At 44.9% G+C, this 26,006-nt stretch overlaps 1 protein-coding gene across 4 annotated transcripts in view; it reads left to right on the top strand.

Moving 5' to 3' along the window:
• Nucleotides 1-24,340, top strand: part of Efcab8 (EF-hand calcium binding domain 8) — a 63,087-nt gene extending 38,747 nt beyond the window's left edge. The window contains exons 19-28 of one of the 4 annotated variants that reach the window (XM_087911090.1): nucleotides 963-1,167; nucleotides 2,382-2,564; nucleotides 4,224-4,370; nucleotides 12,981-13,202; nucleotides 13,732-13,890; nucleotides 16,715-16,883; nucleotides 21,025-21,161; nucleotides 22,306-22,515; nucleotides 22,584-22,682; nucleotides 23,667-24,340. In XM_087911090.1, the coding sequence (XP_087767216.1) occupies nucleotides 963-1,167; nucleotides 2,382-2,564; nucleotides 4,224-4,370; nucleotides 12,981-13,202; nucleotides 13,732-13,890; nucleotides 16,715-16,883; nucleotides 21,025-21,161; nucleotides 22,306-22,515; nucleotides 22,584-22,682; nucleotides 23,667-24,119 (1,984 nt within the window). In that variant the 3' untranslated portion in view covers nucleotides 24,120-24,340. Of the gene's footprint in view, nucleotides 1-962; nucleotides 1,168-2,381; nucleotides 2,565-4,223; nucleotides 4,371-12,980; nucleotides 13,203-13,731; nucleotides 13,891-16,714; nucleotides 16,884-21,024; nucleotides 21,162-22,305; nucleotides 22,516-22,583; nucleotides 22,683-23,666 lie in introns of those variants that run through there. The other 3 variants (XM_087911088.1, XM_087911089.1, XM_087911091.1) reach the window with 3 other exon arrangements.
• Nucleotides 24,341-26,006: the final 1,666 nt, after the last annotated feature.

Below are 26,006 nucleotides of genomic sequence, written 5' to 3'. Positions count from 1 at the left end.
CATCCTCGATGACCCATACGTGGCGCTGTAGGCTTTACCTAGAATGTGCATTAGAATTCTTCCAACCTCTATCCATCTGCCACCTCCAAAGTCACCTGCATAGTTTTAGTTATCGGTTACGGCAGCGCCTCAATCTCTGTGTAGTTTCTACCTTAGCCATGTAGGCTGCCCCAGTGTAATGCCACGGAGCGGGTGACTTATAAACAATGGAGGTTTATTTCTTACACTTATAAAGGCTAAAAGGTCCTAGGCAAAAGCATTGTGGAGTCTTGCGGGGCCCTTTTCCTTATTTATAAAGGGTCGTGTTGCTGTGGTCTCTGTGATAGGAAGGGTGGAGGATCTCTTCGGTCTCTTTATCACACCATCAACAAAGCGTCTGCCCTCTTGACCAGATGTCCTCCCCAAGGTCCATTCTCCACTTGAGGATTATTAGATTCTAACACAGGAATTTTGAGTATGTTTCTATTAGATAATGCAATAATTTGCTTTATAAAGCATGTTGACTGCTGTGGGGGGAAGAGCAGGCTTCCTGTGGAGGAGCAGGATCCTTGGTATTGGGGAGTAGTCAAGAGCAGCTTAGCCAAGGAGGCCCAGGGTGAGCTATGAGCTGGAGGGGGTACCAGGGAAGTACCTGGAATGGGACACACATTCCAGGAGGAAGGACCAACATGTACAAGTTCCCTTCTGTTACAGGAGGCCTGGTCACAACTATCATTTCTTCTTGTTTAAACCTGAATCTTTACTCCGGGGATGAATGAAGATTCATTATTGTAAACCCCAAGAGCAGAGCCTTTATGCTTGACATATAGTGGGTACCTAGATCAGTGGGAATTTTAAACAAGCTCCCGGATCCCCAAGACAAGGCCACTCTGAGTTGGCTTCTGAATTCTAAAGGCTGTGATTTCCCCAAAGCATTGCAGCCTGTGAGCTCTTGCCCTTCTTGCCCATGGCCATGTGCACAGGTTCCAGAAGACCAAGCTGGTACTCTCCTGCTACCACTGGCAGACCTACCACACAGAGGATGTCCTGAGCATGGCCAAGTATCAGAACCAGTTCCTTGGGACCGCTTCCTACAATGGGGACATCCTCTTCTGGAATGTCAGCATGTTGAAGCCCATCTTGAATTTCAATGCCTCCGAGAGCCCCTTGCCTTTACAGCCGAAGAAGGTACAATGCCTTGTGCTTTCCCAGTTTCCCAGGTGGCTTTCACTCCAATCCTTTCATTTCTGTCTGGGCTATGGGCCAGAATCAGGGAGGGCAGAGAGAGCATCCTGGGAGCAGAGGGAGAGATGGAGACATATTGGAATGTGTGTGTGGGGTGACTGGTAGCTAGGATAGTAGATAGTAGCTCCTTTGAACATCTCCATGTGACAGAAAACAGAGGCATGAAGAGGCTAGCCACCTTTCTCAGGGCACAGAGGCACTAAGAGGTCAGTCACCTTTCTCAAGGTCTATGACCAAGAAGAGGTGGATCTAGACCATGACAGTCCGACTCCAGGGCCTGGGGGTGCTAGGCTGTCCTTTTCAGTCCTTTCAACAGATTACTTCCTCCTGAAGACAGCCCACTGTAACTCTTCACTGCTGTAACAAAGCAGCCAGCAGAAGCAGCTGAAAAGGGCTCGCAATTTCAGATTCCGAGTCTACCGTGGCAGGAGGGCCAGGTCACTGGAGTAGCTCACATCTGGGCCACTAGGAAGCAGAAACAGGGGTACCAGAGAAATGGTCTTCCTCTTTTGTTACAGCTGGGCCCACATTCAGGGTGGATCTTCCCCCTTTGTTTTCTCCTTGAGAACACCTTCAAAGACGCACCCAGATATGGTTTTTACTCGTCTAGGCCCTTCCCAGTCCCATCAGGTTGGCAGTAGGTCCTGCCCACATCTTCCCCACTTGGGCAATAGTGTCATACAACACTCTCCAGGCTCATGAGAGAGGTGTAGGAAACACACACAGTCTCTAAATTGCTACATTGTAGTAACCTAAAGCAGGAATGCTGCTAGAGGTCACCTCCTTGCCGGTGTGCTGATGGGTAGGCACTCCATCCTCCAAGACAGCTCAAGAGTTTTATCTAGTTTGTACTTGGCTTGCCCAAGATTAAAAGTGACTAAGTCAATATTTGGAAACCACTGTCCATTTTTTTTTTTCCCGTGGGGAAACCCAGTTCCTCTCAGGAGCTGTGTCCTGCCTAGGGTATTATCAGTAGGTCCAGGGGTGGGTTTATAAGCCTTGGTCTGAGACCTGTCAAGGCACGAAGTTTCTGGGAAGTAAAGCTATGCTGTGTTTCCTGGAGGGCCAGTGACGTTGGCACTGGGCTGAGGAGATCCAGAGCTTCCCACTTGTGGGGGAGTTTCTGGAGCTACCCTCTCTCCTCTCTCTCTGCACAGGTAAAGGATGCAGAGGAGTGCAGAGACAACACCCATACCTCCCCAGTCAGTAATGTGCAAAAGTGGGCACACAAGTCTCCCACAAAGTTCTCTGGCTTTTCTGTGAAGCGGAGATTGATGTCAGCTCCTCCAGTGATGAAACATCGGAGGGACACGGACCAAGAGAAGAATATGTCTCAGCAGGTGGGAGTGTCCAGTTCACATGTTCTGAGCGTGTGTGTGTGTGTGTGTGTGTGTGTGTGTGTGTGTGTGTGGAGGGGGGCAGGGGACAGGGTCCATTTTTTTTTTTGAGACAGGGTTTCTCTGTGTAACAGTCCTGGTTGTCCTAGAACTCGCTTTGTAGACCAAGCTGGCCTCAAACTCACAGAGATCTGCCTTCCTCTGCCTCCCAAGTGCTGGGTTTAAAAGTGTGTGCCACACCATTCACTGCCTTTCTATTCTGATCATGATGTAGCTAACAAACTCTGCTTACTCAAGTCTGGGAATCGTTCTTTCCTAGTACATCTCCAGACCTAGTCTGAGAGCCGAAAGCTTATGAATAGAACCTGTAGAGAACAGGATTCTAAAAGCCTAAATTGGATGTTAGAACATGGTCTATGGCTTCAATTCTTAAAGATGGAGCCTCTTAGCCCCAGCCCTGGCCCTGACCCAGGAGTGAGTTGTTCAGGGCACCAAGTGCCACCTTTCCAAAGCCTGAGCCACAGTGCAAAAGGGGAAGATGCAGTAAGATGGACTTTAACTCCAGGCCCTGAAGACCCAGGATTGACTTGACAGCTCTGGTTTGTAGGGTGTGGGGAGGGAGCAAGGTCTGAAGGAAGGTAATTGACCTTGGTCTTGTAGGAGGGATTGTAGTAATGAGGCAAGCAGGCCTGCTTTTCGTCCCACCCGGCTCCCTCATGGCTAGCTTTACACCCGAAATAACAACACACAAATTGTATTCATTTAAACACAGCCTGGCCCATTAGCTCTAGCCTCTTAATGGCTAACTCTTACATCTTGATTAACACATTTCTATTAATGTGTGTAGCACCACGAGGTGGTGGCTTACCAGGAAGATTCTAACCTATGTCCATCTTGGGCTGGAGCTTCATGGCATATGCCCTCCTCTGCTTTCTTTCTCCCACAATTCTTTTCTGTCTTTCCCGCCTACCTATGTTCTGACCTATCAGGCCAAGCAGTTTTCTTTATTAATTAACCAATGAAAGCAACAGATAGATAGAAGACCCTCCTATGTCAAGGAATGATAGTACCTCAACACTGTGTACAGGAGTCTCTCGGGGTGTGGGGCAGAGGGGTGAGGAAACAGTCCAGTAGCTCCTGCAGTCCAGTTTTGATTTCTGAGATCTGAGGCTTGAATGAGAGTCACTAGCTTACCAACTCCCAGGCGTGGGGACAGCATCAGACAGCTCCAGTCCCAGGCCCGAGCATGGGGCAATGTAGGTCAGCTCCAGTAGGGTCTGCCGAGATGATGTTCTGCTGTGAGAGAGAGCCCTGTGAGGTATGCTGTGCTGTGAGATGAGCGTACTTTACTGTCAGACACTGGGTCTTTGGCTGAGCAGTTTAGGCCTCTGCACTCATATCTTGAGAAAAATGGGTGTTAGATCCCTTTAGCTTCACAGGACAAAGGAAGGATGGACCCTAAAGGTGACTCAAGTCTCTGTCCTACAGAGCAAAATTGCTGATCACTTAAAATAGAAACCTCTCAGTCTCAGAGTATCCTAAGGTCCAAGTAGGTGTCCCACTGATCTTTTTCAGGGTGGGGTCCCCATGACTGCTCTTTTTCTCCATGGTCTGTAGGAGGGAGGATGCCATGTGGTTCAAGAGGCAATGTTTTACTTTTAGATATCTTCTAGTGCTAAGAATTCCAGGCTGTCTAGCATGCTCCTCAGTAAACCATCGGTTCACAAACTTCCTCACAACGACTCTCAAAAGAAAAAGGAGGAGTTCTGGAAGAAGAGACTGCTGCATTCGAGTGTGTCAGTAGAGAAGGTGAGCTGTGCTCAGTGGGGGAGAGGGAGCTGGGCCGGCAGGGGTGGGTGTGCCATGGACCTGGGGAATTTGGAATTCCAGAGCCGTTGAGGGTTTGAGCAGGGGTGGGGCTGTGAGAGAAGTGGTTTTTCTAGAACACGCTGTTGGAAGTCTCTCTCTTTGCCTGAGATGGTGTTTTATAGTGTGTAACAGGTTTTCTTTTTTGGGCCACCAACCAGCTCCAAATCATGACATGGAGACTTCTTGTTAGTTATAAATGCTCAGCCTATCTTAGACTCGTTTCTGGCATCTTTAACTTAAATCAACCTGTTTCTCTTTATCTACCTTTTGCCTCAGGGCTTTTTAACCTTTCTTTTTTTCTGTATGTTTTATTTTTTCCCTACTTATTCTCTCTGCCAATCATCTCTGCCTATCCTTTCTCTGCCTAGCTATTGGCCATTCAACTCTTCATTAGACTAATCAGGTGCCTTAGTCAGGGAAGGTGAAACAGCAACACATCTTGACATAAAGAAAAGTAGCATACACAAATGTAACACATCTTTACATCATTAACAAAAGCAGCAGAAACAAACATAACAAACCCTTATATAGTTAAAGTAATATTCTACCACATAAACAAATGTAACACATCTTTACATAGTTAAATATTCCACAACGGTAGTGGGCTGCAAGTTGGGTTGGTTCATCTGCACTCATTTCTTCCTCCTGTCCCCTTTCTGGCCTGGACCCCTCACTATGATCCACGTCCTGACTGTGATGTGGAGCTGTAAGCTGAAATAAGCCCTTTCCTCCCCAAGTTGCTTTGGACCATAGTGTTTTATCACAGCAACAGAGCTTCTCACTCAGATACCTATATACCTGGCTGATATTGAACTCACAAGTTGAGGATAACCCTGAACTTCAGATCCCCTGCTTCTACCTCTTAAGTGCTGTGATTAAAGGTGTTTGCCACCACTTGGCTTCCTCAGTGCTAGAATTGAACCCAGGGTTTCAGGCATGCTTGGTAGGTACTTTGCCAACTGAACTACATTCCCAGCCCTAGATCATTAACCTTTTAAAAATTTAATATAATTTAATTTTTATTTCTATGTATATGCTTGTCTGCATGTTTATATGTGCACATGCATACAGATGTCCACAGAGGCTATATGAATGCCCTGCAGCACAGGGAATAGCCCCAAGAATTGATAAATGGGATTACATAAGATTAAAAAGCTCCTGCATGGCAAAGAAGCTATCAGTAGAACATAAATACAGTCAACAGACTGGCCTGCAACTTGCTTTGTAGACCAGTCTGACCTTGAACTCATCCACCTGTGTCTGTTTGCTGAGTGCTGGGATGTACACACCCTGCGCAGCCTTTCTCTTGATACTGATTGGCATGTTTATTCTACTATGATCTGATACAAAAAGTAAATGAGTGTTTTTGGTCTTGGTTAAGACTTGCTTTATGTCTTAAAATGTGATCTACAGCAGCTGGGTGGAATATATTTTAGGTGCCTCTTGTGGTTTAGATTAACTCTGAAGTTTCTTTGTTTTTTTTTTTTGTCTACTCTACCTCTTGATGAGAGCTTTGATTATATCTAGATCTGTCTGCCTCTTACATCCAGTAGTATTTGTTTTATGGAAATTAGGTGTCTCAGTGTTTGTTGCATATATATTTGCAATTATATTTTCTTGGTAGGCTATCCCATTTAATAGTAATATAAAGTGAGCTTTTTGTCTCTTCTAACAGGTTTTGTATTGAAATCTACCTTTTCAGATAGGAGTCTAGTATTTTTATATGTGATGGGCTTTTATTTGCTTGACATCTTGATTTTCATCTTGTCTTAGTTAAGAGAGCCCACTGAAGCCAGGCGTGGCAGCAGATGCTCTCAGGAGACAGAGGCTGCTTGTTCGGCTTGGCTGCCCAGAACTGAAATAATCACACAGAAACTATATTAATTAAAACATTGCTTGGTCCATTAGCTCTAACTTCTTATTGGCTAATTTTTATATCTTAATTTAACCCATTCTATTAATCTGTGTATCACCACGTGGCAGTGGCTTACCAGGCAAAATTTCCAGTGTCTGTATCCAGTGAATCCATGACATCTCTCTTACTCCACCCTTCTTTCTCCCAGCATTCAGTTCCATCTCCCCACCTACCTAAGTTCTGCCCTATCAACACGTTCAAATCAGTTTCTTTATTAACCAATGAAAGCAACACAAAAACAGAAGGACCTCCTACACCAGAGGCACGCTTATCTCTATTAGTTTGAGGTTGCCCTGGTCTACTTAGTGAGTTCCAGGACAGCCAGAACTACATAGGGAAATGTCTCAGAAAAAAAAGGAGAGATAACCCATTGAGTTGAACTGAGGTTGCTTGCAAGTCCATGAATGTGAGGTTATTTACTGGCCAGCTTCAAAATTCTTGAGTATCCTGTTTGTTTAGGAAGTCCTAAACAAGAAGCTCAACCCTCATCCTGTTGATCCAGGTGTCAGGATCAAAAGAAACAGGAATTCTTTAGACCCTGAATCTGAGGGCAATGCTCAGTTCTACCCAGCATTTAAGAAACTACAATACCAGTTCTTCGCAAGCCTCATAGAAGAAGAGGATGAGAATGAGAAAGAGGAGGAGAAGGAGGGAGTAGAGTGATCACCAGAGACACAGCCCAACTCCCCCAATTCACCAATCAGAGGAAAAGCGGGATAGACAAGGTAAGAACACAACACCACACAGAGTAACACGACACCAACAAAAACTAGTGACTCTCCAACCTCTGTACTGAATGCCCCAATACAGATGAAGCAGAAGAAAATGACCTAAAAATAACCTTAGGAGAATGTTTGAAGCCCTTAAAGAGGAAATGAAAAATTCTCTCAAAGAAATGGAGGAAAAGACAAAAAATTGTAAGAAATCAACAAATCTATTAAAGAAAACCAAGAAAAAGCAATCAAACAGGTGAAAGAAACAATTCAAGACTTGAAACCTGAAATAGAGGCAATAAAGAAAACACAATCTGAGAAAATTCTGGAAGTGGAAAATATGGAAAAATGATCAGGAACCACAAATACAAGCATAAACGACAGAATACAAGACATGGAAGAGAGAATCTCAAGCATTGAAGGTAAGATAGAGGAAATAGACTCAGTGGTCAAAGATACAGACAATAGATGGTTTCACAGAAGCAAATCCCAAAGAAGAGAAAAACACACACAATAACATTACCAAGAATGAAAACTAAAATAACAGAAACTAGCAGTCACTGGTCACTAATATCCCTTAATATAAATTGACTCAACTCACCTATAAAAAAGACACAGGCTAACAGATTGGATACAAAAATAGAATCCATCCTTCTGCTGCATACAAGAAACACACCTCAGCCTCAAAGACAGACATCACCTCAGAGTAAAGGGTTGGAAAAAATTTCCAATCAAATTGACCTAAGAAACAAAATAGACTTCAAACTAAAATCAATCAAAAGAGACAAAGAAGGACATTTCATATTAGTCACAGGAAAAATCCATCAAGAGGAAATCTTAATACTGAACATCTATGCCCCAAATATATGGGGCACCCTCATATGTAAAAGAAACACTTCTAAAGCTTAAATCATACATTAAACCTCACACACTAATAGTGGGAAACTTCAACACCCCATTCTCACCACTGGACAGGTCTGCCAGACAGAAACTTAGCAGAGAAATAAAGGAAATAACAGATGTTATGACTCAAATGGACTTAACAGACATTTATAGAACATTCCACCCAAACATAAAAGAATATATCTTCTTCTTAGCACCTCATGGAATCTTCTTAAAAGTAAAGCAAACCTCAACAGATAAAATTTGGAATAACCCACATTTCTTATCAAGAAGGCAGAGTAAGAGATACTCCATGGATCCGTCAGAGACAGACACTGGGAATTTTACCAGGTAAGCCACTGCCACATGGCAATACACAGATTAATAAAAATGGGTTAAATTAAAATGTAAGAATTAGCCAATAAGAAACTAGAGCTAATGGGCCAAGTAGTGATTTAATTAATACAGTTTCTGTGTGGTTCTTTTGGGACTAAGCTAGCTGGGTGGCTGTGTCAAACAAGTGGGCCCCTCCTTCCAACATTATCAGATCACCATGGCTTAAAATTAGAATTCAACAGCAACACTAAGTTCAGAAAGCCCATAATCACATGTGCTCACCTGAATCACCAATGAGTCCTGAAAGAAATAAAGAAATTAAAGATTTCCTAAAATTCAGTGAAAATGACCACACAGCATACCCAAATTTATGGGCTACAATGAAAACAGTGTTAAGAAAAAAATGCATAGCACTCAATGCCTACATAAAGTAGCTGGAAAAATCCCACACTAGTGAGTTAACAGAACACCTGAAAACTCTAGAACAAAAAAAAAGCAAACTCACCCAGGAGGACTAGATGGCAGGAAATAATCATATTGAGAGCTGAAATCTACAAAATAGAAACAAAGAAAACAATACAAAGAATCAATGAGACAAAGAGTTGGTTCTTTGAGAAAAATCAGCAAAATAGACAAACCTTTATCCAAATTAACCAAAAAGCAAAGAGAGAGAATATCCAAATTAACAAAATCAGAAATGAAAAGGGGGACATAACAAGAGACATGGAGAAAATCCAGAGAAGCATCAGGTCATACTTTGAAAACCTGTACTTCACAAAATTGGAAAACTTAAAGGAAATCAACAACTTTCTGGATAAATATCACTTACCAAAATTAAATCAAGACCAGATAAGCAAATTAAATAGATCTATAGCTACTAAAGAAATAGAAACAGTCATTAAAAGTCTCCCAACCAAAGAAAGCCTAGGACTAGATGGTTTCAGTGCAGAATTCTACAAGATTTTCAAAGAAGAAATATTACCAATACTCCTCAAATTATTCCACACAATAGAAACAGAAGGAACATTGCCAAACTCTTTTTACGAGGCTACAATTACCCTGATACCCAAACCATACAAAGACACTACCAAGAAAGAGAATTACAGACCAATCTCACTCATGAACATTGATGCAAAATTATCAATAAAATACTGGCAAACCGAATCCAAGAACACATTAAAAAAATCTTCCACCACGACCAAGTAGACTTCATCCCAGAGATGCAGGGATGGTTCAACATATGAAAATCTGTCAATGTAATCCACTATATAAACAAACTGAAAAAAACCCCACATAATCATCTCATTAGATGCTGAAAAAGCCTTCAACAAAATACAACATTTCTTCATGATAACGGTCTTTGAGAAAGCAGGGATACAAGGAACATACCTAAACATAATAAAGACAATACACAGCAAGTCAACAGCCAACATCAAACTAAATGGAGAGAAACTCGAAGTGATTCCACTGAAATCAGGAACAAGACAAGGTTGTCCACTTTCTCCATATCTATTCAATATAGTACTTGAAGTTCTAGCTAGAGCAATAAGACAACAAAAGGAGATCAAGGGGATACAAATCAGAAAAGAAAAAGTCAAACTTTCACTATTTGCTTATAATATGATAGTTTACAAAAGGGACCCCCAAAATTCTACCAAGGAACTTCTACAACTTATAAATATCTTCAGCAATGTAGCAAGATACAAGATTAACTAAAAAAAAAATCAGTAGCTGTCCTTTATACAGATGATAAATGGGCTGAGAAAGAAATCAGAGAAACATCACCCTTCACAATAGCAACACAACAACACAAATAAAATGAGTAGCCACAAATAAAATATCTTGAAGTAACTCTAACAAAACAAGCCTTTGAGAAATAAATTGAAGAAGACACCAGAAAATGGAAAGATCTCCCGTGCTCTTGGGTAGGTAAATTTAACATGGTAAAAATGGCAATCTTATCAAAATCAATCTACATATTCAATGTAGTACCCATCAAAATACCAGCAAAATTCTTCACAGACCTCGAAAGAACAATAATCAACTTCATATGAAAAAGCAAAAAACCCAGGATAGCTAAAACAATTTTGTACAATAAAGGAACTTCTGGAGGTATCACAACTCCTGACTTCAAATTCTACTACAGAGCTACAGTACTGAAAACAGTCTGGTATTGGCATAAATACAGACAGGAGGGCCAATGGATACCAGTCTACACACCTACGAACACTTGATTTTTGACAAAGAAACAAAAAATATAAAATGGAAGAAAAGAGCATATTCAACAAATGGTGCAGGCATAACTGGATATCAACATGTAGAAGAATGAAAATAGATCCATATCTATCACCATGCACAAAACTCAAGTCCAAATGGATCAAAAAGACCTTAACATAAAGTTACCCACACTGAACCTTATAAAAGAGAAAGTGGGAAGTACACTTGAACACATTGGCATAAGAGACCATTTCCTAAATATAACCCCAGTAGCATAGACACTGAGAGAAACAATTAATAAATGGGACCTCCTGAAATCGAGAAGCTTCTGTAAAGCAAAGGACACAATCAGCAAAACATAACAGTAGCCTACAGAATGGGAAAAGATCTTCACCAACCCCACATCAGACAGAGGGTTAATCTCCAAAATATACAAAGAACTCAAGAAACTTGACATCAAAAGAACAAATAATCCAATAAAAAATGGAGTACAGACCTAAACAGAGAACTCTCAACAGATTAATCTAAAATGGCTGAAAGATACTTAAGGAAATACTCAACATCCTTAACCATCAGAGAAATGCAAATCAGAACAACAACTCTGAGATTCCATCTTACACCTTTCAGAATGGCCAAGATCAAAAACACAAATGACAGCTTATTCCCATTGCTGGTGGGAATACAAACTGGTACAGCTGTTTTGGAAATCAGTATGACAATTTCTCAGATAATTAGAAAACAACCTACCTCAAGACCCAGCAATGCTGCTGTTGGGTATATACCGAAAGGATGCTCAATCATACCACAAGGACATGTGCTCAACTATGTTCATAGCAGCATTATTTTTAATAGCTATAACCTGGAAATAACCTACATGCCCCTCTACCAAAGAATGGATAAAGAAAATGTGGCACATTTACACAATGGAGTAATACACAGTGGAAAAAAATGATGTCTTGAAATTTGCAGGCAACTGGATGGATCTAGAAACATCATACTGAGTGAGGTAACCTAGACCCAGAAAGACTAATATATGTACGCACTCACAGGTTGGTTTTAGACATAAAGCAAAGAAAAACCAGCCTATGATTCACAATCCCAGAGAACCTAGACAACAATGAGGACTATAAGAGAGACATGTATGGATCTAATCTACATGGGAAATAGAAAAAGACAAGATCTGAGTGAATTGGAAGTGTGGGGCCCATGGGAGAGAGTAGATGGGGATGGGGAGGGGAAGGGGAGCAGAGAAAAATAAATAGCTCAATAAAAACAATAAAAAAGTAACAGGATCCTGCTGGAGGAGGTTGTTTCTAGCTATTGAGCATAAAAAAGAAAAAAAAAACTGCATGAAGCTTGTAAGAAGGAAATATATATATATATCAACTGTGAATTGCTGTTCAAGGAAATTATTGATTACCTGTCCTCTATTGTGGGTAATTAAAGATCAATGTTTTCAAGCATAACGTCAGGAAAGTCTAAAGTGGAAATTCCATCTCTAATAAAATAGTTTTCCTATAAAAAATAGAAAAGTAGGAGGGAGGATTGTTGGGAAGTAGAAGGAGTCCAGAAGGAGTAGGAGGAGCATAAGAGAGAGGAATTGGGGTGTGTATGAATGTGATCAAAATACACTATATTCATGTATGGAATTGTCAAAGAATAAATAAAGCATTTTCCATAAAAGGTCAGCTCAGAATAATAATTACTATTACCTTCTTCTAGAAGCTAATTCTTTCTTTCTCTCTCCCCCTCCCTTCCTCCCTCCTTCCCTCCCTCCCTCCCTCCCTCTCTTCCTTCCTCCTTTCTTCCTTCCTTTCTTGGAGATAGGGTCTCACTATATAGCTCTGACTGTCCTGAAAGTTATTCTGTAGACCAGGCTGACTTAATACTCATGGAGATCTGCCTGCCTCTGCCTCCCAAGTGATGGGGTTAAAGGGGTGCGCCACCATGCCCAGCTAGAAACTAATTCTTAGCTAAGTTTCTCCTTAGATGACTTAATAAAGTTCCCACTATAGTAAGAAGATATTGCTAGTTTCTAAGGTAAGATAAAAAATTCAAGGTGCTGAGTTGGTGAGATGGCTCCGTGGTTAAATGTGCTTGTCCTCTGACATTCACACGGACACTTTGCTGTGACTACAGTTGAGAGAGAATGAGTTCTTTTTCCATGTCACACTGAGAGGGTAATAGGACTTGGAAGACTTGAGATGAGTGAGGCAAACTTATGTATCTTCTTTCACTTAGCATTTGCTGGTCCTATACCGTGAAAACAGGAGTCCCTGTGGATACTGAGGGCAGTGATTAACAGCATCAAAAGATACCATTCCCTGCCTTCAAATAACTCATAGACCAGTATGCTGTCCCTCAATTCCTCAGGAAGAAAGGAGAATCTTAGGAGACGGGGGCACTAATTGGGTGTAGTGGTTTGTCTAAGTCATGTGTAATGTGTAACAGTAGCCACTGCTGAGCCAGGCCCACTCTCTTGTGCAGATCATTTTTCTGCAGACCAGGCCTCGTCTGCAGCACACAGCTGCCATGCTGAGCAGCGGCATCAACGGCTTCATCTATGCCTGGTCCATCCACGGGAATGGAGGTCTGCTGGGGAAGTTCCCTGTGGATGTTGAAGCGAATGGGAGTATTGTTGTGGGTGCCATGGCCACCGATGAAAATGACTGGATCCTCATCACAGGGGACAGTAAAGGAATGATCAAGGTGAGGAAGGACTGGAGCCAGTTCAGCTTTTGAACATCTTTGTGCTGCATGTGGCCCTTGTCTGCCTCCTACTCCCGTTGGGTGCTGATGTCACTGGAGAAGGTAGTGGGAGCAAGGTAAATTACTTAGGAGTCTGCTGATCTGCCATGGTAAGCAAAATGAACCGTGGCTTGTGGAAGGGTCTCTTTAAGCTGCCCCTGTCAGTGGACCCTATTATCCATCACTGTCGCCCCACAGTTTCCACACCTGCCAGCCATGTGTCTCATCTGTGAACAACTGTCTCATAGTTGATTTTGTGCTCTTTGGTGAGACATGAGGCATGAGTGCCTTGTCCATCTAAGCCACTCCAAACCACTCTGCCTGCCAACCAAGGGGTCTGGTTTAGAAGACCCTACACCCACTCTGTATTTACCTCAGAGGTGTAAGAACAAACCACTCCTAAAGCTCAGAGCAGAAGAGTGTGGGAGGAACCCACAGCATGCTCTGCGGTGGTTAGGGCCAGGGCCACTAACTCACACTTTGTATCTAGATCTGGGACATCAAGGATTACTGCTTGTTTGTTGGCCAGAGACCACCCCAACCCAGTGGGGCCAAGATCTCCACTGAAGTGGAGAATAAGTTCCGATTCTTAATTCCTAAACGAGACCAGGCCCACTCCCTGCACTACATCCCCGAGAAAGAGAAGGAGGTAGGTAGATGGTGGGGGTTGCTTGGGAAAGTTCCACTAAAGAGCGAGGACTGTGGTTTTCAGTGAACATTATGAGTCTTCATGCTCCCTTCATGATTTCTGGCCTATGTGAAAAAATCTGTTAGTCAGAGGTCATCATTACCATAGGTGACAAGGGCCAAGTATGCCCACAGGTATTCATCACACATGTACACAGATACACACTCACTATCCCCTCCCCACGCATGTTGATCTTTGCAGTAGGACCCTAGTGTCCTGAGTTTAAAATTGAAATATTATACACTCTCTCAAGTAGTCAACACTTTTACATGGTTCAAAGTAATTGGTGTTGGCCCAGGGCCTCATGAAATCAAGAGTCTTTTCTTTAGTTATCAAGAAAAAAATAAATGGAAGCGGTGGAGTGATGTCATTACATCCTCACTAGGATGACTGAAATAAAAAAGGCCCACGTAAAGTCTGCAGAGATTCAGACCAAGTGAAACAGCCACCTTGGGCAAGCGTTGGCGATTAGTATGTTTACTTTGGGGGATTATTTGACAATAGGTACCTAACCTGAGCATGTCTGCCCTTCCACCCGGCAGTTCCACTGTAGGCTTACACCCAGAAGTTTGTGTAAAACATGGGAAGAAGTTTGAGAGATTTCCTATTGATAATAGTTCCACACTGGAAATACCCACACACTCATCAGTCTTGGCTGAACCCACAATGTAGATTTCGTAGACAGAGCAGTAACATCTACTCAAAAAAAATCTAATCACTGACTCTTCAGAAAATTAAGCCAAGTCAGGCCCTGAAGCATGTACATTGTATATGTTTGTTCTGTTTATATGGAGCATAACAATAGAAAAACTGAGCCTGTCTGTCAGAAGTGATAATTCTTGTTGGGGTGGGGAGTGGCTGGGAGAACTCTCGAGGTTGTCAGACTGACAGTATTATGCCTCATTATGTGGGTCTGATTATACATTTGTGTTTAATTTGTTTTACAAGTGCCCAGGCAATGTAGAGAGGCCCTGGTCCCTTGTGAAGCACAATTCTTCCCTGAAGTGGCCACTGTTAAGGGATTTCTGGCTATTCTGGTATTGATTTACATGAGTGTGCATGTGGACAGCACATGAGCAGCCAGCATGCAATGCAGACCTGTAATCCCAGAACTATGAGGCTTAGGCAGGAGGATGGTGACTTTGAGGCCAGCCTGCGATACATAGCTAGACCACGTCTCGAATACTTACGTTTGCAGGATGGATAACAAAATTGCAAATATATGGAGCCCTTTGACCTAGTTCCCCTCTTCTGGAAATGTACCTTTCAGACGTACTAACACACATGTGAAATAGCACTTGCTACTAAGATTCACTTTTAAGAATAAAACACAGCAATTCTCCCCCTGAGAGGATTGTATTAATAGCATAGCCTATGGCTTACTATTCAGCTCTAGAAAGATTCCTAAGATGCATTATGGAGTGAGGAACACAAGGGAAGTCCTGCCGCACCTTCAATACCAGAGGGATGCTGAGGCCCAGATGCCTTTGCTGGTGTAGTCCGCTGAACACTGAAGACACCAATGATAGGTCTGCACAACTCTTCCAAGAGTTTTCTGTGAGGCCAGGATTAATTTGATAGTAACTTTGATGCCAGCCAGCGCAGGCCTTATGAGACCATCTCAAAAAACTAAAAACCAAAACCAAAAGACCAACCAACCAAACCAAACAATGCCCCCAAATCAAAGCCAATAAAAAAATCAAACCTCTTAGTGTGTATTTTAGTTTCAGACGTGATAGTTTAGTTTTCTTTTGACACCCACTGTGTTGGTGCTTGAACCACACTTTCTGACACTATTCTCAAACCCAAGGGTTTCCTACATGCTTCGCATGGTTTCTGTGCTCGCTGATGTCTTCCACTCTTGGGCTATGGTTTGCAGTAGTCTGACTTACTATGCCTGACTATAGCAGAATAAACGTTCCTTCCTCAGTCTTCTTTGATTTCAAAACGATTGGCTCAGTGGATGCAGCACTTGCTGCCCAAGTGTGGGGACTGGAGTTTGAATCCCAGAACCCATCTAACAGCTGAACAGGTATGGCATGGGTCAGAGACTGGGTATCCCTGAGCAGGATGATTAGCAAGATAAGCTGGAATTGGCAAACTCTGAGTTCAACAAGAGATCCTGAGAGATGAAGGAGGATACCTGAAGTCAACTTCATGCCTCCACCTGCATCATATACATGCATGTACACATGTATACATGTGGGCTGAATACAGGCAAACATGAATATACATATGCACCCCCTTTCTTACAAACACACACACACACACACACACACACACACACACACAGTACTGGTCACTTCCCAGTTATATAGAGTTCTTTTCTCTCACATGTTTTTCCGCTTTTCCTAGTGTGATGTCACCTGTGTCACCAGCCACCCCATGCAGTCTATTCTTCTAGTGCTCAGCTGAGAAGAGTTAGAAGATGTGTGGGCTTATATTCTTGTCCCATCACTTTCCAGCTCTCTGGCTTCAGGCTGATTTCTGAATATCTTTGATTCTCTCTTCTCAGTAAAGTGGTGAACATGTTCTATGGCATATGACTTTGTGGGTTCCAATGAGATAGTCTGTGAGGCTTTTAACAAAGGGGCTCATGAGGCCAGAGAAGTGCTGAGACCTACCAAAGGTCAGCAGCAGCCAGTTAACGTAAGGTGCCCAGAGGTAGTTCATTGGCTGGTGTGCAGGTGCTCTTCCCTGGACTCTGCTCCTCTGGGCCCTAGGTAAGTGCTAGGGTGCTATCTGTGAGAGCCTGATGTCAGTCACCCTCTACTGCCCCCTACAGGTTGTGGATGGCCAGACCATTTCTCTGGTTCCCCCACCCCTTCTGATTACCTGGAGTAGCCACCTGGAGAGCGTGACAGATATCCTATACGTGGACATCTTTCAACTGGTTGTCAGTGCTAGCTTGGACGGGGACGTCAAGGCTTGGAAACTCTCTGGTGATAACATAGGTATGGGTGCTGCCAAAGTATGGCCTTTCCTGTCCTTGTCCTTGACAGAACACACCCTGGCCTATGTCCCATGGGGAGAAGGGCCTTAGAGCTGCTCAGAGAACATTGCAAGGTGTGAATCTGTCTGGCTGTCCCCTTACCCAGCAGCTTTCTTTTCATTCTTGCATGTCTTGGTGAGTTTTAGAAACTTGTCTAACTGGTAAGTTCTGTTCTTTTCTCTTAAGAAAATAAGCACAATTCTGGTGTTACGTGAAGAAAAGCTCAGAAACTCAAAGTGTTCCACTTTTAATTTCTAGAGTGTACAGACAGAGAGATGTACATACACTCACATTGGGAAGCAGACACCCAATAGCCTCTTCCAACCCCTACTTTTGCTGCTGCTGGGTGTGTTCTACTGAAAAAGGACACTTAAAAGAAATCCTACACTAGCTCAGAGTTGAGAATAGTAGAGGGTTATTTATTAGGGGTAGGACTCACAAATCAATATCCTCTGCTGGAACGGAGAACAGCAACTGAATCCTGCAGCCAGAAAAGAGACTGGGCAAACGCTTTACATGGGCATAAATAGTATAAGAGGCCACACCCCAGTGGGCGGGTAACTTAAAGGCTTATAGGATTTCTTATAGCATTTCACAATTTTTTATTTTTTGGGAGAGGCACAGGCCATGGAATGCATGCAGAGGTCAGATGTCAACTGTGGGAGGGGGTTCTCTCCTGTTCTGTCCCTGAGGTGGAGCTCAGATGGGCAGGCTTGGTGGAAAGTGCCTTCACCCACTGAGACAACCCTCCAGGCCCTGATGGTTTTTCTTGTATATGTGTAGGTATGGTATATGTACAGCCAGGTGTGAGCACATGTGCACGTGTGAACTCGTTTGTGTAGGCCAGAGGTCAACGTTGGGTGTCTTTGTACTCACTCACCACCTCATTTTTTGAGACAGGGTTTCTCACTGAACCTGTAGTGCACTGATTTGGTTAGGCTGGCTGGGCAGTGAGTTCTAGTGGTGGAGGTGTACACAGCTGTCCTGCCTTCAGTGTGAGTGGTGGGGGTGTGAACGCAGTCTTCAGGCTTCTGTAGCAGGCCCTTTACCAGCTGAGCCATCTATCTGTACCTGTTTTGTTTTTTTTTTTCTTTTTTTCTTTTGAGACAGTGTTTCTCTGTAGCTTTGGAGCCTGTCCTGGAACTAGCTCTTGTAGACCAGGCTGGCCTTGAACTCAAAGAGATTCTCCTGCCTCTCCCGAGTGTGCTGGGATTAAAGGCATATGCCACCACTGCCTGGCTTTTTTTTTTTTTTTTTTTTTTGACAGCATTTCACTATGATAGCCCAGGCTGATCTTGGATACTAAATTCTCTTGTCTTCTTCAAAGCTGGGTCCCAGGTAGGGGCCTTTATCCCTGGTGAGGTTTCTAAACTCAGATTGTTTCTTCACTTTGTACATATGGGATCATGTGATGATCTTTTCTTTGTTTTTGTTTTCGTTCTCTAAACAGGCTAGCTGTGAAGTTTATCCACAATAAATAGCATGATAATCCTATGTTACTTTTTCTAGCTATTTTACATGATTGAGAATAATACTCCTATAAACACTCTTGTAAATTTTTTTTAAATAAACAAATATACGCATTTCAGTTTGGTATCCGCAGTTGCCTTGTGTCTGGTTCATTTCATTGGACCTTGTGTTTTCACGGTTCATCCCCATTGTCACAGTCCCTTCTTTTCTAAGGCTGAAGAGCATTCCGTCATAGATGTGGTTTACAGATCTTGGTCACAGGCAACAATGCTGCACTGACATCTGAGAGTGGAGGGCAAACGATCCTGTTTTCAGGATGTGTGTACATGTGTAAAGCGGTGGGGAGGGCCTCACTGTGTAGGCCAGATTGACCCCCAAATTTACAATTCTCCTGTCTGCCTCTCAGAGGGGTTAGCCACATGCTTTCAGTTCTTTTGAGAAAAATCACCAGGAGTGGGTGACTGGATCAAATGAAGGTCCCCATTTCAATTTTGAGAAATGCTACACCACTTCCTAGAGTCGTTACCCAGGTTTCCATTTCTGCATGCTGACTGCTACAGAGATGCCCATTTCCTGCTCTTCTGCTAACACTCCGCTAGTGAGTGGGGGGTGGACTTCTGTTCCCGTGTAGCGGTGCTGAGCATCTTAACACAGCCTGCTGGCCCTCTGCAGAGCTCATTTGGATAAATATCTATTCAAGTCTTTTATCTATTTTAAAATCAGGTCTTTCTGCTATTAGTCTTCATATTTTACATATTTTACACAGTCTTACATACTTTAGTGGCTAGCTTGGCCTGTGTTAGTCTGTGGTAAGGCGTTTCTGTCTTGCTTTTGGAGAGCTCTGCTTCTAGCTTTGCTGTTTTTTTTTCTTTTTTTTTTTTAAGGAATCATTGCTAAGGACAATGTTTAGAGACTTTCCCTGGTTGTTTTCTGGGCTTGCTACGATGTATTTTCATGTGCTACGTGTGCTTGTGAGTGTGCACACGTGAGTGCATGCATGTGGAGATGTCTTTTGAATCAAATCCTCTCATTAGCCTGGTGTTTGTCAGCTGGGCGAGGTGAGCAGGCCAGCTAATCCAAGGGGTCTGCCTGCCCCAGCCTCACTAGTGCTGGGGGATTTAGTACCTACCTTTCTGCATTGACTTTGGGAACTGAACTCAGGTCCTCATGCTGACTTTATTGATGATGCCACCTCCATGAGGAGGGGTTTTTCATTTCTGTTCACCAAGGATATTGGCCAGTAGTGGTTTTTTTTTTGTTTTTGTTTTTTTTGGTGTGTGTGTGTGTGTGTGTGTGTGTGTGTGTGTGTAATTGTCTGACTTTGGTATCAGAGTGATGCTGGCTACATAAGTGTCTTGAACTATTTTGCTGTTTTGCTGTTCAGACGATTTAGGACAGGGGTCTTGGAGGAGACTTTGAGATAAACATGCTTGAGTTACCACTGGGTAGGGAGTTACACAACTGGGGGTGGGTCACCCTGCTTCGGGAGCCAACTTCTTAGGGAACCCAGGATGACAGTTTACCAATATACATTTCAAATACAGAGCACAAGGAGATTTTTCTGGACGTCGCGTAACTGATCTGTGAAGACTGAAGTTGGTTTTAATTTCCCCGAGTGTGTGTTGTCTCACCTCATTCACCTGGGTCTGAGCTTGAGGGGCTGGGAAGCAGATTTGGGTAGACTCAGTTTACCTTGTCTTTGAGTATGTCAAAACAGAGATTGCGAGGCTTCTTCTTGTGAGGGCCTCTCTCTTGATCCCATCCTAACCCAACCCTCCCACCCCTAGTGCTCAGCACATGCCTCAAAGGAGTCTCATGCTTTTAGGACAAGACTCCCACGGCTGCATCCTTCTGTCTAGGCCAAGCTTGACTCTCACACAGTTTCGACCCACACCAGGAACTCCTGGAGAAGCCAGTGACCCCTAGACTAGGGTTTCTTGCAGAGACGTCCCTGTCTGTCAGTTTAGTGGCTCTCTTATTTGCTGCTGGAGATCTTTGGTGATTTCTCCAAAATGGGACTTTACAGTCTGTATCTTTTCTCTTTCTTAGTTTCATAGTTCCATAGCAGGAGAATGGCCTACTTTTATTTATTTATTGTGTATGTGTCAGGGAGCGATGGTTTCACACATGGCATGGCATGCGTGTGCCACTATATACATGTGGAGGTCAGAATTCACAGAACTCTACCACGTCAGTTCTGTCTGGGACTGAATTCAGGTCATCTCAGGTCATCCATACCAGAGCCAGAGCAGGAACTGACTCCTCGGTCTTCTGCTCCGCTCCAGATCTCACCTAGACAGATCCTGGCCATTCTATGCCCTTGTCATTTCATGCGTGAGTGCTGGGAGCCTGAATGGGGGTCACTGGGCCTTTGTCACACTAGTCTCCCCATGTCAAGCTACACACGGTGCAGGATGCCTGAGACCTAAGCTCCAGTACCTCCTAGGGCTGAAGTCTGACAAATCTAGAGATTTGTAGTATAGCCGCTATAGTGCCTGGCACACAGCAGGCGCTCAGTGTTTGGGTGAGTGGGTGGGGCGGAGCACAGGGCCACTTACCAACTCTTGGAGCAGAGGGGCAGAACAGTGGATTCAGAGAGTCCTGGTTCTGAACAGGGTCTGGTCATATCACAGGAACGTTCGGCCTGAACATTTGGAAGAAGCTGCAGGAGGCCACAATGGTCGATGGTCAGGAGCAGGCAGCCACTTCAGACGAAAAGCCCGACTTCGCCGGCACCACCCTCAAGAAATCCTTCTTGGAGCTGCAGTGCGTTAGTATAGCCACCTAGGGCCCCCTGGCTCCCAGAAGTCTCTCACTAGGGTGGGGCGAGAAGCTTAGGATCTGCAGCCAACCTGTGGCCCCATTTAACCATCTCAAAGGCAAGACCCAGCAGTCAGGAAGAGCCCTGCTCCTAAGTTAGATTGAGATCTGCAGGGTGGCCGTGGCACCTATAGAGGTCATTACCATGTGGCAGAGGGCTGCCCATGCCAGTGCCCAGGGTGGCGGTCCAGAGCAGACAGCTGTGTGATACTTGGGAGAAGGAGAGGCTTGTTCCTCGAGCTGCTGCTTTTCCTCTGGGTTCCTTCCCACGCACATCCCCACGCCATCCTTATTCCTAAATTTCAAACGATTTCAGTTCCTTCAAATTTTTTTTTTATTATTATTATTGCTGGGCTGGGCATGGTGGCTCATACTTTTAGTTCCAGCAGTTAGGAGGCAGAGGCATGTGAGTTGAGGGCCAGCCTGGTTTACATAGTGAGTTTCAGGACAGCCAGGGCTACTTAGACCCTGGGTTTTTTTTTTTTTTTCAGAAAGAAAAAGGAAATCTGTTTTTCTTTGTTCTTTACTGATGGCTGGAGTGCCTCTAGTGACAAGGCCTTGGGTTTCACCCAGGACCATCACACCTGGTCTAACCTAGAGAAGTTACAGTCTACATGGGGAGATGGATATGCAAACTCATGGCTGAGGTTCATCTGGCAGCTGTTGGGAATAGCAAGAAGAGAGGTTATTGAGAGGTCATCCCCCCACCAGATTAAATGCGAAAGGCTTCATGGTAGAGACTGTGGAGTCAATTTTGATGTAATTTTCAGCTACCTATGGAATCTTTATGGCTCCTGTTGTCCCATCAAGGCATACTCTTCTTTCAAGGGACAGTCTTGTGGGGGTTTATAGAACAAGGCAAGGCAGAACTTCCCTGGGGTGGGGATGTTTGCATATCCTGCCAGGGAGGTCTAGTTGAGGCCCGAATGAAAGAAAACACAGCAGATCTTGGGCTAGTGTATCTGGGTCTTGCTCATGCTAGACAGTACTTGCTCAGAGCTGGGCCCTGGCAGGAGACCCAGAAAGGGGAGGCCATCTGGCATCAGGGTGTATGTGGGGGGCTGTTAGGGAAATAGGAGGCCTGTGTTTTGAAGGAAGCCTCTCACAGCAAGGAACTGGCCCAAGCCCTGGTGTACCAGCGGCGTGAGCAGGCAGTACTGATGGCCTTCCTGCATGGGAAAGCTGAGAAGGAAGCTAAGGCACGGGACCGGCTGAAGCAGATGTCACGCATAGCCCCATGGACCAAAGAGCATTCTTCGGAAGACATCGAGGAGAGCTGGAATCAATGGGCTAAGGACAAGCAGGTGGGCACAGTTGGGGGCGAGGAGGGAACCCAGCTTCTGGCTACTGTTCTCACCTGTGACACTTGCAGGCAAGCAAAATCGTGGGAGCAGCTTTCAAGCCCAAGGAGCATGTTCGGAACCCCAGACTCCTGGCCACCAGAGTCCAGTATAGCTGTATGAGGCAGCAGGTGAGGGAACAAGATTGCATCTGAGATGTTAGGGCCATCTGAGGCCAGTAGACCCTATCTGGTCCATGTTCTCTGTCTATGGCATAAACTGGCCAGGCTGGCATGTTTTCAGTCGGCAGAAATCTCGTCTCTGGGAACACAGGCCACTGGGCTTATGGAGGGGTGGGTCTCCTCTGGCCTTTCCTGTCTGTAGCCCCCAGAGCACCGTTATAGTCTCTGGCTACTCTTTAGCATATTAACTGCCCCTGTAGCCATGAGTGTAGGTAATCAAGAGGAGATGAGGGGTGTGTGGGTACTGAGTGCACAGGTGGGGACACACAGAAGGGGTGGCTCTCCTTTCAGTGTGGAAAGGGGAATCAGAGACTTATAAAAGACAGTCTGACTCCAAGCCAGTATACCTTGATGGGACTACAGGAGCTGTAAAGATTCCTTGGGTACCTTGAAATTACATCAGAATCAACTCCATAATCTCCCTTTCCCTTTTAATCCAGTCAGGTGACTGACCTCTAAAAGCCAGTCTGTCCCTTGCCTGTGCAAACCCTGCCTGACTCTCTCTCCTATCTGCCTTAGGGCATTATGGGAGCTCCCATGATGCCAAAGGCTACCACCCTACTGGGGAGGTTGGTGTGAGAGGGTTCTGGAGGCTCCTCAGAGCCCAGCTTGGGGAATGCTAATGGGAGACCTGAGGTATATCCAGGGACTCTTTTCTATTAGGCCCCATTTGAGGTCCAACTCATGACCACGCTTCAAAGGAGAAGAGTCTCGGTGCAGGCTCAGCTCACAGACAAGTGTAGGGAGGAGAGAGTGGGAAGGTGGGCCTGCTTAGCCTGTGTGGGTTTCATAGCTGAGGTTTGTAGGACCAGTCCCAGTCCTGGAGATTTACATGGCGCGGGAAGACCTGAGGGCTCCCCCTTGCTGCAAGCTTGTCCTCAGTCCCTGGTACCACCAGCTCCAGCAGGCACTCACCTTCTGTTCTGTTCCCAGATTTCCCCTCAGATCTACCAAAGCCTGTATTTCACTGACCTTACGCCAATCCAACAACCTGACTTCCTGATGCATAAGGTCCTGGACCCGCAGGGCCGGCACATCCGCTGGGTGACCAGCGATATCCGGAATGAGCTGGAGTCTCTCCGGGGCCAGATCTTCGTGGACTTGGCGGCCAGCTGCACACCTGCTGCGACCCCTTCCTCCCTCTCCATGCTTTCCCTGGGAGCATCAGCTTCCAGGGTTCTGGACTCCAACTGGTCTACCTCCGTGAGACCCCATTCCTCAGTCTCCTTGCTGAGGCCCTGGTCAGCCTCTCCAGGACAGTCTAGCTCGTCCACATCACCCCAGACCCTGTGTCTGTCCCGCAAAGGCCAGAAACTGACATGCCAGGGTCTCCCTGCCTCGTGCAGCATCCGAAGCCTGGGGGAGCCACCCTCATGTTCTCTGTGAAGTGGGGCTCCCACCTCGTGTTTTGAGGTATCCATTCTTCTCTCTATTCTGTAGCAGGGGATCCACAGGGTCCTGCATGTTCCTGGCTCACTCCCTGCCAGACCCAGGGGATGCAGCCTTTTCTCCAGGGGCCCCACACTGCCTCTCTCTGAATAAGTCCAGCTATCTTCTGGCTCTGTACAATTCTGAAGAAGAAAATAAATATTCTCCTGTGTCCTACAGATGACAAGGCTGGGCTATGTTTCTCACCTGCTTAGGTCCCTGCTCTGCTGGGACAAGTCATAATGCTTGGCAAGGCCTTGGGCAGACACAGAGGGAGCTGTACCTCAGGATCCCTGGGTGTTTGGCTGCCATGCAGCAGGCCCACCCACCAGGCTTTGTGTGGCATGGCAGGTATATCATATGGTAGGGATGCTGGATGGCTCAGCAGCCTGATTCAGCCTCATAGAAGTCATTCTGTGTTGACAGTGTCTGCTTGTCCCTTGTCTCTGCTTTCCTGTCCTCCTTGGCTACCAGGCACTTCAGTTCCAGGCATAGTATTTGGAAGCTGTTCTGTGCCTTGTGTTAAGGATATCTGAGTATGTATCAAATGGCCCCTCCTCTGGACTTAGAGCATCCTTCTTGGCCAGAAGCACCTGTCCCAACCTCTGCCTGGGCCCTGGCCCTCTCAGAAGGTCAAGTCTGGGGCATGTGTAGACTTCTGGACACAGAAGATTCTATTTAGAGGCCATGGAGCATGAAGTTTTACTGTCTTGAACAGGGGGCTTTTTCAGGAGCCTGTCTTGTGGCTCTGGGCAGAGCAGAGTCCTTAGGCCCATCCTTGCCATGGATGTGGCACCGAGTCACCCCCCAATAGCCCCAAGCATCAGGGCTAGCAAGTTCCTCACAGAGAACCTCTTTATGTTCTCTTAAATTTTTGTATGTGTTTGTGTGGTATGTGTGTGTGTTCTCATGTGTGTAGTCACACACACATCTGCAGTTGCCTTTTCATGTGTGCATGAACTTGTGCAGGGTCCAAGGTTGATATACGATGTTTTTTTCTCCTTTATATTGAAGCAAGGTTGCTAACTGAATCCAGAACTCACTGATATATGGGTCCTCAAGCTTGCCTGGCAAGTGCTTTACCCACTGAGCCGTCTCCCGGCCCCTCATATGTCTATGTGTGGAATGTACCAAGTCCTGGGTCAGGTGTTGTGGGAAGCGGAGTGTTTGAGACCCACTTCTGGCTAGTGTACCAGGAAGTCTTGGGACCTTCTGAGCAGACTGGGGGTAGCAGCCCTCCAAGGCACACCAGCTTCAAGTTTATACTGTCTGTCATTCCTCACAAAGATAAATCTACAGTAAGAGATCCTTAAAATGAGGCCCAGGGCCTTGGTGGCTCATGTCTCAACAGAGATGAACCCATGGGGTAACCTAGCACAGCCGATGACTAAACTGAGCTCCCTACTGAGGTGATTCTCCATGGGACAGTTGACATTTAAAACCAACTATTGAAGCCTACCCCTTGTCAGCTTGACACAGAAACACACCGCTTTAAAAACCGCAACCTTTCATGCCTTGTCCCAAAGTCTCATGTTTATTTTATAATATATAGTCTAGCTTTTAAAAATTGCTTATTTTATGTAGCTGGGTGTTTTGCATACATGTGCAACATGTGTATGCAGCACCTATAGAGGTCAGAAGACCTCTATACCCCAGGACTGGAGTTACAGACAGTTGTGAACCACCAACCATGTGGGTGCTGGGAATCAAACCTAGGTCCTCGGGAAGAGCAGTCAGTGCTCCTAACTGCAAAGGCATCTCTCCAGCCCAAATATAGTTTGAAAGGTCCCCCAAATCTTCTTAAAATCCCAATACTTTAAAAGTTCCAAATCTCTTGACTATAAG

This window comes from Myodes glareolus, chromosome 10 (genome assembly GCF_982192425.1).
Source record: "Myodes glareolus chromosome 10, mMyoGla1.1, whole genome shotgun sequence".
Classification (NCBI taxonomy): domain Eukaryota; kingdom Metazoa; phylum Chordata; class Mammalia; order Rodentia; family Cricetidae; genus Myodes; species Myodes glareolus.
Note: the sequence above shows the minus strand (reverse complement) of the source record. Positions and strands in the feature narration are given on the sequence as shown.